This window comes from Lissotriton vulgaris, chromosome 2_1 (assembly GCF_964263255.1).
Source record: "Lissotriton vulgaris chromosome 2_1, aLisVul1.2, whole genome shotgun sequence".
Taxonomy (NCBI): domain Eukaryota; kingdom Metazoa; phylum Chordata; class Amphibia; order Caudata; family Salamandridae; genus Lissotriton; species Lissotriton vulgaris.
In genome coordinates, this window is record NC_141687.1 from 2,088,846,233 (window position 1) to 2,088,861,232 (window position 15,000).

The following is a 15,000-nucleotide window of genomic DNA, read 5'->3' on the forward strand; positions in this document are numbered from 1 at the left end:
GCTCCCATCCATAGTGGGTGGCGCCCCCCTCTAGGGACCTTGAAATTACTGCTCACCGATCATGACCTTACCGCCACAGGCCGGATAGTTGACCGGCTATCCGGCCCCCCCATACTCCTCCTAAAGGTCATGCTTCCTCAAACCCCTTAGCCATGCTATGAAGTCTCCTATGAGTAAAACATTCCCCTCCCGGGACAGGTGAACCCCATCATTCAGATACATATGATCACCCCGAATACACCCATGAGGAATGCTATGCAACTGCGCCGAGCGAAACAATCTAGCAATTTTATTGTTAACCTTCTTCACTGAATGGTTCAGTGCTGAAACTGAAAGGCCCCCCCGCCACACCTTTCTGGGAATCATGTGGGACCAGGCAATCGTGCACCTCGGGATTCTCTTTGCCAACCAGCTAACGGCCGACAACACCTGTTTGAGTAATACTCGTCTACCCAGAGTCACCAAGTCGTTGCCCCCCAGGTGTACTATGACTACAGATGGCGGTGACCTCTGCCGCCCTAAGATACCCTCCATAAAAGATTCGAATTGGTCAACCCAGAGCCCGCCCCTTCCATGGAAGGTCACTCTGTACCCGTATTCCCCAGCTGCGCGGGTCGCGTCACCTGCTTTGAATACGTCCCCAGCCCGCCTCACGTATGAGTGGCCCACGACCCAAACCACTCTCTCCTCAGACGGTGATCCATGACCGCTGGTCTCCTGGTACTGGGTCGACTGCAAATTCCGCCCCGCATGATATGCTCGCGAAACTGTAAACCAAACAGAAGACAAGAAGCGTGAGTGCATGTAACTTGACTTCACAACATGTGCAAACGCACATACCTTTTAAAACAATTCGAGGACCATCGTCCTAACTGTTTCACTTCTTCTGAACTCTGACCCCTGGCTGTAGCCTCAGTAGCAGCCCCTATCCTAAAGGAGTGGGTCCCGAAATCGCACGGGTCCATGCCCGCCGCAGCGATCGTCAGTGCTAGCACCCTCTGGAACTGAAACCTCGTCAGTGGGGTGGCGTCGATGTGCCTCAGCAGACTTCCCCCCCATTTATCCGCCCTCAGTGCCAAGTATTCCTCTATACACATTATCGGGCACGTGGGGGACCCTCGCATGCGCTGGACAACCAGACTGTTTCCCATCGCTCCCTGGTCAGTTTTGTACTTAGTTATTGTGACTATCATCGAATCACCCCTAATTAGGATGTGATCCCTGCACAAGCCACCCTCCACATCTTTCTTATTTCTTGCGACCAGTTCGCTCACCCGCATAGCCCCATGGAACGCTAATGCGAAAGCTGCCCGGAACAGCACCGCCTCGAATTGGGAGGAGCCTAGTTTTTCTATGAGCAGGGACAACCTTTCTAAGCCAATCGGGCGCCTCACGTCTGGCTTGCAACCCTCGGGGCGCTGCCAGCCGCGAAGAGCTTTTTTCGCCAAAAAGGAACCTGTTGGGTCTTTGATGCCATGGACCTGCGCCATAAATGAGATGGCCGCCCTGTGTCTATTGGCCGTAGCCGCTGATCGGCCCTCTCTGTGTAGTGCTACCAGGAACCCAAGGAAGGAATCCTCCTGACCCCAGTTCTGACTCCCTGTCGGACCCAAAAATGCACAATAGGAACAAAACGCTCCTTCATATGTTTTCCTCGTCCTGGGGGCTAAGCTTGCTGCCACGAGGTCTTGTAATCCGGGGCACCGATTAGCCAGAGTGCTTCGGGGAATGGTGTAGCCACTAGGTCCGCTGTAGGTAGATAAACCCTGAACGCCTGCATATGTGAACGAGAGAGTGCATCAGCCCCATGATTCAGTACACCCGGCACATGTTTCGCCCTGAACTGCACATTCAGTCTCCTGCAAAGCAGCACAATCTCCTTCAACAGTCTCAAGATCCATTTGCAGAGTGCTGCCTGTTGGTTGATGCATTCGACAACAGTCATATTATCAGACCAAAATACCACCGAGCGGTCTCGGAACTCATTTGGCCATGCCATTAGAGCACCAAAAATAGGGAATAGCTCGAGGAACCCTATGTTACCTGTGAGACCGCTGGTGTGCCACCACGTCGGCCATGTTTGCGCCGACCATCGATTACCAAAGATGGCGCCAAATCCCACGCTCCCCGCCGAGTCGGTCCACAAACCCAGCTCGTCCGAGGACGCTGGCGGCTTGTTCCACACCACTCGACCGTTGAAGTCCGCCAAGAATACCAACCAAATGCGCATGTCCTGGCGAGCCTCTGCAGACAGTCTCGTGCGGTGGTGTCCTTCTTTGAGACCAACCATAGCTTGTGCAATAGAGCGTGAGAAGGGGCGGGCCATTGGTATCACTCTTAAGGAAAAGTTAAGCTGACCCACTGCCTGCTGTAACTGGTGCAGGGTCACTTTCGCCTTACCAAGGCAAACTTCCAGGGAAGCCCTAAATTTAGATACCTTTTCCACTGGCAAACGGAAACATCCCTCCACAGAATCGAGCTCAATTCCCGGAAACTCGAGTGAAGTAGATGGTCCAACCGTCTTACCGGGTGCCAATGGCACTCCAAATTCCCTCATAAGGATGCAAAAGTCGTGTAGCGCCTGCGCACATTGCGTGTCGCCGGCTGCTCCCAAGAACAGGAAATCATCTAGGTAATGCATAACATGCCTATGCCCCGTGGCCTCAGTGAATGCCCACTCTAAGAAACAGCTGAACTTTTCAAAATAGGCACAAGAAATGGAGCAACCCATCGGCATGCATTTATCCATGTAATAACGTCCTTGGAACGCAAAACCTAGCAAACGCTGATCCTGAGGGTGTACCGGGAGCAACCGGAACGCTGATTCGATATCCGATTTCGCCATCAGCGCTCCGGGGCCCAGGCGATTTAACATGGTGACGGCATCATCGAACGATGCGTACCGCACCGAACAGACTTCTGGGTCAATAGCATCGTTTACTGAGAAGCCCCTTGGAGTAGACAGATTATGGATCAGCCTAAATTCTCCCGGGTCCTTTTTGGGGACCACCCCCAATGGGGAACAGATGAAGTTCGCCACCGGCGGGAGCCGAAAAGGCCCTGCCACACGGCCTAGTCTCACCTCTTTATCGATTTTTCTTTCTACAACACCTGGATTCTGTTGTGCTGAAAGCTGGTTTTTGCAAAAAGGTTCACCATGAAAATCCCCCGCCGGGATGTGGAAGCCATATAAGAATCCCTTCCTCAACACCCCAACGGAGACATAATCCGGGTATTTGTTTAACCAATGAGTCATAGCCATGAGATCAACGGGAGTAGGCAATTGTACCCAACAATCCACCTCAGTCCTGCTTGGACCCTCCTTTACCTCCCGCTCCGCTATTTTTTGATCTGCATGCACTCTCCGTGTGAGAGGGATTCCCACAACCCGCACACACGTGCTTGAACTTACATGTACCTTGCGGTCTGTTGCAATTGCCTCTATTGAAGCCCCAACAAACCCCCCGCTTTCCACCATTCCCGCCAGATTTCGGCTGGTGATCGTCGCCGGTGCCCGCTCGAAAGGGCACCGCGGGCTTCTGGCGGGAAACCCCCGACCCATTCCCACCTGCCGAGGAAGTTCTCGCCGCACCAGGCAGGAGCTGTTTATGCCAAGAAATGGAGTTGAGGCAATCCCATGTCAGAGAGGAATCATACTCTTTTGCTTTACGGAACTTCATGTCGTAACCTTTCCATTCACCCCCCTCGTACGTTTCATAAAAATCCATTATACGTGCCTGATAACAAGACAGCTCGGGCAATACCTTGGGCTTACGTTCCCCAATAATCGCAGTAAACATTGCAAAAGCCTTAGCCCAATTTGTTATCATCTCCTCAACCCTGAACTCTGCCATCTTGGCGCGTCAGACACTCGGGTGCCACAAATCTTTCTGCGTTTTAGCATACTCCATCTCGCGATGGTCGGTTAACAATGAAAACATATTGACATATTTGTCTGCCCAGATTAACTCTTTTGTGGCCAACGGTATATGTTGAACCGCCCTCTCCCTCCTTGAAGGTAATGAGCCCTCCCCTGCCACTGGCAAGGCGAGCTTACCTGGTGCGGTCGTTATTCCCGCCGTTTTCTCGAGACCTGCTGCCGGGCCTTCCGGTGTCGCCTGTGGGGAGACAAGAGGGAGATTCGCCTTCGCGGCATCTCGCGACTGCCGCAACTGCTGGATTAGTAATTTGGCCTCTTCGGCCGTGTCTCCTGGCGCCGTAGCACCTCCTGCCTTCTTATTGAGCCATGCGGCCAACTGGGTGGCCAATTCAGGAGGTATATCCTCCTCATTAGCGGGCGTAATCACAACCGGAATCGGTTGACCCGCGTCTGGGGTTGGTACTGGGACATCAGCTGGTATGGCAGGGCTGACCGGGGGTACCTCAGGGACCGGATCCTCCACTGCCGCCGCCCTCCTCTTGACCCGTTTCCCTCTACCCTCGGGGACGACTCCCGGCAATGCCGGGCCTATTACCTTCTTCGGGTTACCAGGCTTGTTTATTGCGGCCAGTTGCTTCTTGATGCCCGCCATATCCCGACCAAGCGCTGGAACCTGCATGATGCTCCGTTCGATTCTCGCCATTCTGTTCATCAACATGCGAAGCACCTGGTCTGTCTCGGAACCCTTTCTTGCCTTCTTGCCAGACATGGTTTCGATTATCCCCTCCGGGTCGATCAACACGGTCCTGGATCCTTCGCTGTACAGTCACTGAAAGAGAAACACAAGAATTACAAGTTCTCAAAAATGGCTCCTTGTTCCGTCGAGGGCTCACGAGCAACGAGTGGGTGCAGCCTTCCCAGCACAGGATCAAGAGGACGCTTCTTCAGATTCCCGCTCTCTTTATTCTTCTTCGGGAGGGCGTGTACCCGCCCCAGGTACGCCTCTGGGCGTGGTCATCGGTGTAGGTGTCTAGGACAACCCCTCTTGGGCGGGAAAAGGCGCGCCCCGGCTACGCAGCTTCGGGCATACCAGCCGAGACACGCCCCCTGCCCAAAATGGTTTCCCGGGAGGATCAGGGCACCCGATCATACGTTCGGGGGGACCGAGTGGTCGCCCCTTTCCATTTGTACCAGTCGGATTTTCAGGCCAATAAATGTGGGTCCAGTGTTCTGGGTGCTGTTAATATCGAGCAGCGGGGTGTCCATCCCTGGGATACAATAGTTCTCCCAGCTAGTTCTTCTGGTCCTTTGACTTTATTAATTGAGGGTATATCTCCATGAAGGTTTACCAAACATGAGATTATAAACAAGATTTGATCTCCTGCAATGCATTATTCATACCATAAGGCAAGGTTGTTAATTAGCACCGTTTAATGATGTGAATGTTTCATGGGTATGACAAGGATGTCATGTGAAGTCAGTGAGGTCAAACTAGACTGAAGGTACTGTATGCACCTTTCTACATTCACGCTCCCAATACCTACACACAATCGGTTGTATGATGAAACAACGCAGGAAAATACTCTGCCTTCACCACACACTTTTTACCCCTCATTATTTGGAAATAAGTATGCTTTTACAACGTTTGCCTTTACCATGCATTGTTTATATAGATATATATTGAGAAAGGCTGCTGTGTCATCCAAAACGCGTCTCTCTTGCCTGCCGGGTCGGAGGAGGAGGCCCTATGGAATAAAAAATGCCTCAAACCCAGCTTTCCTCGTGTGCGTGCTCTCTTCCATGTGGCGCAGGGGTTGTTTGGATATATTTATATATATAAACAATGTACTTGTGGCGGGAGAACCCACATCCCCCGAACTTATCTTAAAGGTGTGGAAAAGGCATATGTTGTAAAAGCATAGACGTTATAAAAACAAGCGTAGTAAAAAAATGCGTAGTAAAGGTACAACATGGTAAAAGCCACGTTGTAAAAGCTGTTTCCTCTCACAATCACAGAAGAACAGAAGCAAGTGTCCCTTGTCTGTACACAAATATTTGATGTGTATAATATAACTCTCCCTCTCTTTCTATTTATAATCCACAGCGAGTGCCATAACTCCACTGACAGGATCAAAGTTAGAGTGTGGGATGAAGACGATGACATCAAATCGAGAGTAAAACAACATTTTAAGAAAGAATCTGACGACTTTCTTGGACAAACCATAGTTGATGTGAGGACACTTAGTGGCGAAATGGACGTCTGGTACAATTTAGGTATTAACACACTTTTCAATGGCTTATGTTTTTAAAATTAATAACATGTTCTACTTGATGGTGTTTATTTTGGCACATATTGCGTTCAAATGCAAATGTACAGCTACGTTGTATTCCACCTTCTGGGCTTGATCGTCCAAAATGATAATAGACAAGGTGATTATAGTTATAGCTAATTAACTACTGAGTCAATTATTATTATCTGCGTTACAGCTAGATTGGAAAAATTACTGTGAATTTTAATCATGCTGAGAGTGACTCATTATGAGGAAACCGCACAATGAATGTTTATCCGATAAAACATCTTAAATGTTTTTGCAGGCATAATTAATGTAGCAGCTGTTTGCACTCGCGCCGACCTGTAGGAAAGTAATAAATACACCCACCCACCAAATGTCCATGTTAAATGGACGTTCAGCATTAGAATGTGAAGGACTGATGCTCGCTACTGGGAGAAAACGCCGAGGATCCCTGCAATAACATGTTTATATTGGTGCTGACTGCTGAAACTGTATTAACATTAAATGTATGCAGTTTACATGAATACATTTTTCATTCTTAATGGTTTGTTGTATCTTTCTGTAATCTATATTGGTTTCTGACGAAGGGGCTGGCTTTGTATACCCACACAATAATTACAATTCTCAACTGCACGTATAGCGATTTTTTGCTCAAATAAAAAATTATTTCACTGTCAACTATTGTGAAAATTGAATACAGTTTTTCAAAATGTACTTGCTGGTACTTTGCATAAAAATGCAATGTGAGAGTATTGCTCGCATTCAAAAGTCATCTAAAGTACGGGCGAGACACTTCCCCACAACACTTTATTCTCGAGCCAGGCTCAATGAGGCATAAATCAAACAAATTTTCACAGCAGCAAAATGTTGCTAAACAACTGGAGTCAGTGCAATAAAATTATAAACGGGCTAAAATTGGGGCACATGTTTTCACCCATTTAGCTGCAGCGCTTTGATCTAAATGCCCCAACGCTTTGGTCTAATACTGCCATACTGGCCACCATTTTGATCCTAGAGAAAATTCAAAATGGGAGATGGGCTGATAGCAAAGCTCATCTTTCAAACAAGGAGATTCAGTGCAGATTCGTAAATAAAATGTAAGCCTTGACAATTGTTTTACATGAGATTTCTGAATTTCAAATGTCATAAATTTCACTACATTTTGTGAGATTCTGTGGGTGTCCAATTTTTCTTGATTACGTCTGTGGAAGATTTAATTCAAGGAGAAATGTCTTGCCAGGACAGTAAAATCATGCCAGAGAGACATATCGAACGTGTATTTTGATTGGTGTTTTTGAACAAGAAGTATGCCCAATGCATTCAGTTTTCAAACATTACACCACAAATATGTTTCATGAAGTTTATTTATAATTTTCCGTAAGTTTCTAAAAATACCACCTACGGTTTGTGAAATAAACACTTAAACCAAACTCACATGTGCTCATAAAAGTGTCGCAAATGTTAGTGCAACCATTTACAAATAAGGCAGCATTGACCATCAACATATTCACAAACTACAGAAATACAGTTGAATTGCCAGAATAAGGTAAAAAGCCATTGACATTGCGCACATACGTCTGACCGAAAGTCAAGACGTTTAGAAAAAAAAGAGCGAAAAAAACAATTCAGGCACTTGTGTCCAGCAAGTTTCAGACTGCTCAATTTCTGTTCCTGTGATGAAGAGGTGCAGCTGATGATTGATTAGGGTATTAAAGGAGAAAATTGGAGCTTATTAGGATTGCGGATTTTCCGCATCCTCTGGGCCGGTGGAAGCCACCGCCGGCCCAGAGGATGCGGAAAATCCGCTGCGGATCCTCCAAAGACCCAGTGCCACATTAGAATGGCTGGTGGGTCCTGGTTTCCGTCTGCAGCTTTTCCACCGCGGCTGGCTTACAACCGCGGCGGAAAAGCACTAATATGGTGACGGTGTCTTTCAGACACCGTCAGCCAGATTAGGATGGGCTCTGATACATGCTTTTCCGCGGCGGCTTTTCCGCTATGGAAAAGCATGTGTAACTTCACTGCGGGGGCCTATTGCGGGCCTCCTAGGTGAAGGGGAGGGGTGGGGGTGCACATGGGGGGTACCTTTGGTACCCTCCTGCCTTTGTATGCAGAAAGCGGCAGGCACTGCGCAGTGCCTGCCACTTTCTACATACAAATGCAATGCGTGCATTTTTAACATTGCTGCGGGTGCAGCTTGAAGCTGCACCCGCTGCAATGTTAAAAATAGAGGATGTGACCGCCAGGGTGGCGGTCACATCCTAATTGCACAGGAGGGAACTCTGCATGCCATGCGGAGGTTCCCTCCTACTCTGGGGTCGCGGACGGACGCAAGTCCGTCCGCGATCCTAATGGGCTCCATAGGGGTCAAGTGAGTCATTAAAGATCAATGAGAAAGGGTCCAGTGTATGCATGAGAGTAACTTCGGGGGGGAATGGGTGGTTACACTGCCTCATTAAATGTATTTTCTCGTAAATAGCTGGGTATACAGGTGCTTTTAGTTGGGAATGGTGGCCAGCTCAATCAAGGGACGAAAGTTACAGGCACACACGGTCACTGGAGGCAAATCTTCTGGCCCTTTACGCAGCTGTGGTGTAGCAAAAGCACTATACATTTACCCAATGAGGTAGCACTTACTGATTAGCCAGTAAAAAGTACTCCAGTTGAGTAGAGGTATAGCACAACCGGTGACATCATCATGGATAAATATGCTGGCAGGATTCATTCTGGCATGATGCTTCTGTCACAAAAATTAAACCTCAACAGGAAGCACCTACAGATATGAGCAGGTGCCCGAGTTGAAGCTCTAATTCAGTTGCGCTTTATAATCAGCCAAACAACTAGTGAGCATGGTCCAGGTGTGCTTCCTCCCCATATCTACCGCTTACAATTAGATGTAATCCTTGATAGAGGTCTTTGCATCCACGAGTTTCTTGAGCGCAATCCCTGTGTACTTCCTCTGACTTGGAGGCTGCTTTCTTCTCATCTGCTGCTCTGAGCGGTCTCTGGCCCTTTATAAACAAGAGGCATGTGAACTCACATAGAAGCACCGCCCGTTTGGCCCCACAAGACACACACTTGAGTATGCAACGTCTTCCCGCCGTTTCCCCACTATGATGGACAGCTCACTCGAGAGAACTCAGCGCCTGTCGGCGTGGTGGCAAAGTTACAGACACACATGTCACATTATTTGTGCAAATGGCAAAAAAATCCACGAGTTTGCGGGAAAATCCGCAAACTCGCAGATTCTTTTGCCATTTCGGGCGAATTCGCGGACCGCGAATCCGCAAAATTTGCCCATACTTAGTTTTTTGACAAATAATGTTTTTTCTCTCAAGTAGTACCCCTCCCAATCCGCATATGTCTCCCTTTCCACTGCCCCTTTAGCCCCCCTCTTGTGCCCCCCTTGCGTATAATGTATTTTAACATTATATGCCAGCTTGGTTGTTGGGAAATGTTCCTGGGTGTATATAAAGCTTTGGTAGAGACAATCAGTGCAGTTTACATGTAAGAAGAAGCTGAAAGCAATGGAAACTGAATGGGCAGGATTTACCAAATACGTTGTAAAAGTATGGGCAGTGTTCTATGACTCAGCTGGAGTGTTCTTGTACAGTTTCTCTGTTCACTATGTATATGTAATAGCTTACCCAAAAAGAGACATCAAGTACGGGCTTCTATGTGACTTTCGTAAGGCTGCCTAGTCTGCCTTTGTGAATTGTACATAGTGTACAGTTGCACACACGTTGAAGGAAAGCAGTAGGAAGAAATGCACATTATGTTTACTGCATGGAAAACATATTTCCCCGTGGAGAGAGCATTACCCATCCCATCCTGAAATGGTAAGTCACTTCAGCCAAGTGTGCTAAAGGGCCTGATTTGAGGTTTTGAATGTCCACAATCATACAAGTTTGTGGTCACTCTCAAACGTACATGGTGAATCATGTCTGGGAACATTAATATAGTAGGAAATTGGGGGTATCAGCTAAGAAGATGATGGTCCACCTTAAGGAATACACACAATCCTTTTGAGCGTGAACAATGAAAGTCATTTCAGTAACCTAAGCTCCACCCCGTGGTAGATATGGCACAGAGTAGAGTGGCTTAAATTAGATGCAAGGTGTAAAGTATCTCAGCAGTCCAAAACAATAATAAAGTCACAACAAAAAAAGTCAAAAACTTATGTAGAAAAATAGAGTAGACTTTATTAAATAAAATGACACCAAAGCATCATAAATCTAATAGGGGTAACTAGAGATATGAATTTAAAAATGTAATGTTAAATAAAGAGCCAAAAAGTGCTAAGCTGCAACTACAGTCAACTGGTGGCCATAAACTAGGACATACGTGCAATTTGAGGTTGACAGCGACGGGTGGCAACAGAAACCTGGCTCAACCCTGTTGGAAATTTTACCTTCAGACTTGGTATCTTTAATGGCAGTGCAAAAAACTTCAGAAGCGCAAGGCAGCCAGCTGTGACTGAGAAGGGCTTCACAAGGTCAGACAGCCATTGGACGAAGTCCCTGTGAAGCCATCAGCTTTTGGCTGCAAAAGCTCAGAGTGGGAGAAATTAGAATTTTTGTGACCTTTCCCAATGACTCTTTCTTTGGACTTTTCTGGATGTTGGATTTCTCTTGAGGAGTAAGGCTGCAGCCAAAGAGAGCTCTATGATGCTGAACACCTTCTTTATTAATTCCTGCTGAATCGGATTTGCTGCTGAGGAAAAGCTTAGGGTGGGTGAAACCTGAATATTCAGACCTGCAGCAACACACTTTCATTGAATCGGCTTGGCAGGTTTGTCCCAGTCCTTTGGAGGTCTTTGGAGCTAAACAGTTTCAAAGTCCCAGGTTTCTCAGGATGGTAGGAGGAGTACATTTTGACATAGCCCCGGGTTCCAGGTCCTTAGGAACTGCACTTGTGGGTCAAGACTCTCTCCAGCAGAAGCCACCAGCAGAATTCAGGGCAGGTCCAGTTGGAGGTGTTCAGCTTGGCAGTTTCTGCGAATGCCTCTTATAGCTTGTTATTTCCCTACAGCTTGACCCTTAGAGTTCTTTGTTCTGGGTATAGGAGGGAAAGCAGTTCCAGTCTTTCAGGGCTCCTTTAAGGATTTATAAAGCAGGTTTTGTCTTCTTCTGAACTTCCACAGGTGCAGTAATGTTCTGAGGTCTGTACTGTGGGTACCACATTTATGCATGACCCTAGCCTGTGGGTGAGAGTTAAACTTGATGCATTCCTAACCATTAGGGTGAATGTACCCATGGGTAACACTTACCACTTTTGCAGGACATTCTGTGGGCTCTAAAGACCTAAATCAAAAGTGCCCCTCTCTGTCTAATTCCGAGATGGCAAAACCGTTTTTCCTCCGTGTATACCCTGTGTGCCAGCCCCAGAGTGGTGCACAGGAAAATGAGCAACCCATCCTTTGTTGTCACTCTAAAACATTTCTGCTGGGCAGCTCCCCTACCACTGTGATTAGAGCCTGACTAGCTGGTGAAACAAAAAAGGGCCATGCCCAGGTGTCAGATTACATTTGCCTGTGACAGGGTAAGCATTTTTGTTTAGTTAATCAAGTTCCTGGGCACTGCCAAGGTTGTCATCCTTACAGAGAATCAAAACAATCTCCCCATATTACAGACCGCTGGTACCACGCAACAATCTTACTGACTCCATCATAGATTTCGTCAAACCATTTGTGCTTGACACTAGCAATTGCATCATGCTCGGAGACCTGAACTTCCATCCGCCGACCAAAACTCATAAGCTCTCATCAAAGTCCTTGGAAGCTTTGGCCTCACTCAATGAGTAAAGGGACCAATCCACGCTGCTGGAAACCTCCAGAATTCTAACTCAATATCTCCATTACCTCTGACTACATTAAAGTCAAGGAGCCCGCACCAGGACAGGAACACCTCTCCCAAAACCTATCGACTTGATCACAGTAACTGCCTCCTCAAAGCCATCAATAATTTCAACAATGGATCACCATCTGTCTCCACTTATCATAGCGCGGGGACACGCCAGTGCCGTAACCAGGCGCTTTATAAATGCCCAATAATAATAACTCCCTGCCCACACAAAAACTGAAATACAACAAGATCTAGATCCCAGGCCAGTTGATACATGGGGAAACTCAGACTGATGAAACTGCAGACAACTGTAGCACAACTGGAGAAAGAGCGAGCACAACACTGATAGGAGCACATGCAAATCTGCCCTGAGATTCTATCACCAAAGGATTCAGATCATGAAACACACTGCTCTACTAAACCACATCAATGTCAGCACCATCAGAGGCAAAGAAATATTTGCCATGTGAAAGGTTTCACCTTGCCAGTGGCACCTCCAACTTAATCAAACCCTAGCATGTCGTCTGAAGCAATCATTCTCAATTCAACAAAATCACCGCAATTCACAGCAACTTTAACCCCCGACCAGACCTGACAGACCTTACCAAAGACCTTCCAATCTTATCCAAAGAACCAGTAATAACTACATTGCCTGTCATCAACCCTGAAGAAACAGCCGCCACCATGAAGGCCATCAGGTCTGGGGGCCCTTCAGACCCCTGCCCTCACCCCTCCTACTCCATAGGACTGTAACACCATCATCGCAGTGGTCACACACCATGCATTTTGAATGCCTTCACTTCCTCTTCATTCTTCCAAGATGATTGGAAATATGCACCTGCCATCCCATTGCTGAAGAAACCCTCTTCTGACCCTTCAGCACTTGCCAAATACAGGCCAATCTACATGCTTCCATTCCCAGCCAAGATCTTAGAGAAAGTCATCAACAGACACCTCATTGAATACCTCAACAACACTCAGTTCAGACCCAACTAAAGCATGGATCTGCCCTTATTGTTACCATGGATGACAACTGCATTACTCTGGACATGGGAGACAAAGTAGACCTCATCCTCCTAGACCTCTCTGCAGTATTTGACAGTCTCCCACTACACCCTCATCCAACAGCTAAACAACATCTAAATCGTAGAACACTTAGTCCAATGGATTTGCTACTTCCTCACTGAAAGGACCCAGTCAGCCAGACTGGCACTGTACACCACGCATGCCCACTTCTCATCTGTGGAGTTCAACAAGGATCCTCCCTGAGCCCGGCTCTCTTCAATGCATACATGATCTCTCTAGCCAGCATCATATGCACTCATGACTTCACCACTCTCTCCTATGCCAATGACACAACACTTAGTTTCTCCCTCACGGAGAAGACTCCCTGTCCCCCCATCAAGTTCAATGTCTGCATGACTGAAATTGACCACTGGATGAGGACCAGCTTTCTAAAGCTGAGCATTAACATGACTTAATGTGTGATCTTTGGGAGGAGCACTTTACCGTGGGACTCCACCTGGTACATAAGAGCTACGTCCAACACCCACCACCACCCCCTCCACCCGAGCCAAGGATCACTGGATCATCATCAACTGCAAACTCAACATGACTGCCTCAAGTCAACGCAGTCACCACCTCATGCGTCCATACCCTTAAGCTGCTGAGGAAGAGTTTCAAATGGCAGCCAATCAGCACCAACAACAGCCATGTATGCTCTGGTCACAAGCAAGCTGGACTATGGGATCACCCTGTGTGCCGGGATCAACAAAAAACTCACCTGAAGGCTGCAGACCATTTAGAACTTGGCAGTCAGAATCATTCTCAACTGCCCACACTGCACTCACATCACACCTAGCTATAGGTGGAAAATTTCGCTCAGTCTGTGGAGTTTTGCCCACCCCGTGAGCATCGCAGAGTTCCGGCAAAACTCTGCCAATCGCTGTTTGGCAGAGGTTTTTCATGTGTGCGGCATCCCAACTTTGAGTTGGCTAACATGAGGGAGAATTTGCATCCCTTAGTGTGATTTTCAGGCACTAGAATGCCTCCCGGTGAGATTTTCTCAATGCAGCCGGTCACAGCAAGTTGCGACCATTCATGTTGAGAAAACTGATGCTTGAGAAGAAAACGTGTGCCTCTGGTGCTCCGCTTGGGACCGCTCAAACTGATTTTAATGCATGGAACAATCTTCCAGCACTAAAAATCAGGACAAGCATCACAACATGCCAAATTCCACCCAGTCGAGACCAAGTTTTTATGCAACTCAACAGAATTCCGTTCCATTGATTGAAACTCTGTGAGCTCCATTCAACCCTAATAACGCCACACCAGAAGGGTCTGCACTGGCTTCCCCTACACAAGCAAGCACAATTCAAACTCCTCACCCACACTTTCAAGGCTCTACAATATACTGGCCCAGCACATCTCAACTGCACAATCTGATTTACCAAATATTTTAATTGTCTCTGCTCGTCCGGACTCTTACTTTCTCACAACCCACACATAGGGAAAACCAGATTCGACTATCAAGCTGTCTGCCACATCACTTCTAAAGCATGGAACAACCTGTCACTACATATAAAAGCTTTCGCCTCACTTCTTAAAATTCTGCAAGAAGCTGGTGACCTTGCTTTTCGAGTAGTCCCACTCAGATCTAGGTTTCGCTAGGCTCACACCTACTCAGCACCAGAATATCTTCCTGGGTGATAGCGCGCTCTACAAATCTCCGTAAAATAACAGCATAACTTACACTGAACCATTTGTCTTCGCTCTGGAAGCAGTTTTCACGCCTTGTCAAGGGAGCTATTTAGCTGTTAGGTGACAGTTGGAGCTCATGCAAATGGGACTCCAGACTCTTTAGGCAGAAAAGGTAACTTGACAAAAGTACTTTTTTATTAAAGCTTATTAGAAAATCTATTTTACAATTCAGTCGGGTTTTAATAACAATTAAAAAGCCTAATTTAATTATATTTCGAGCTGT

The 15,000-nt window shown here is 47.2% G+C and overlaps 1 protein-coding gene across 2 annotated transcripts in view; it reads left to right on the forward strand.

The window, feature by feature from the left end:
- Nucleotides 1-15,000, forward strand: part of UNC13C (unc-13 homolog C) — a 1,328,864-nt gene that overhangs the window by 496,811 nt on the left and 817,053 nt on the right. For both annotated transcript variants that reach the window (XM_086958316.1, XM_086958317.1), the window contains exon 9: nt 5,985-6,154. In XM_086958316.1, the coding sequence (XP_086814442.1) occupies nt 5,985-6,154 (170 nt within the window). The remainder of the gene's footprint in view (nt 1-5,984; nt 6,155-15,000) is intronic.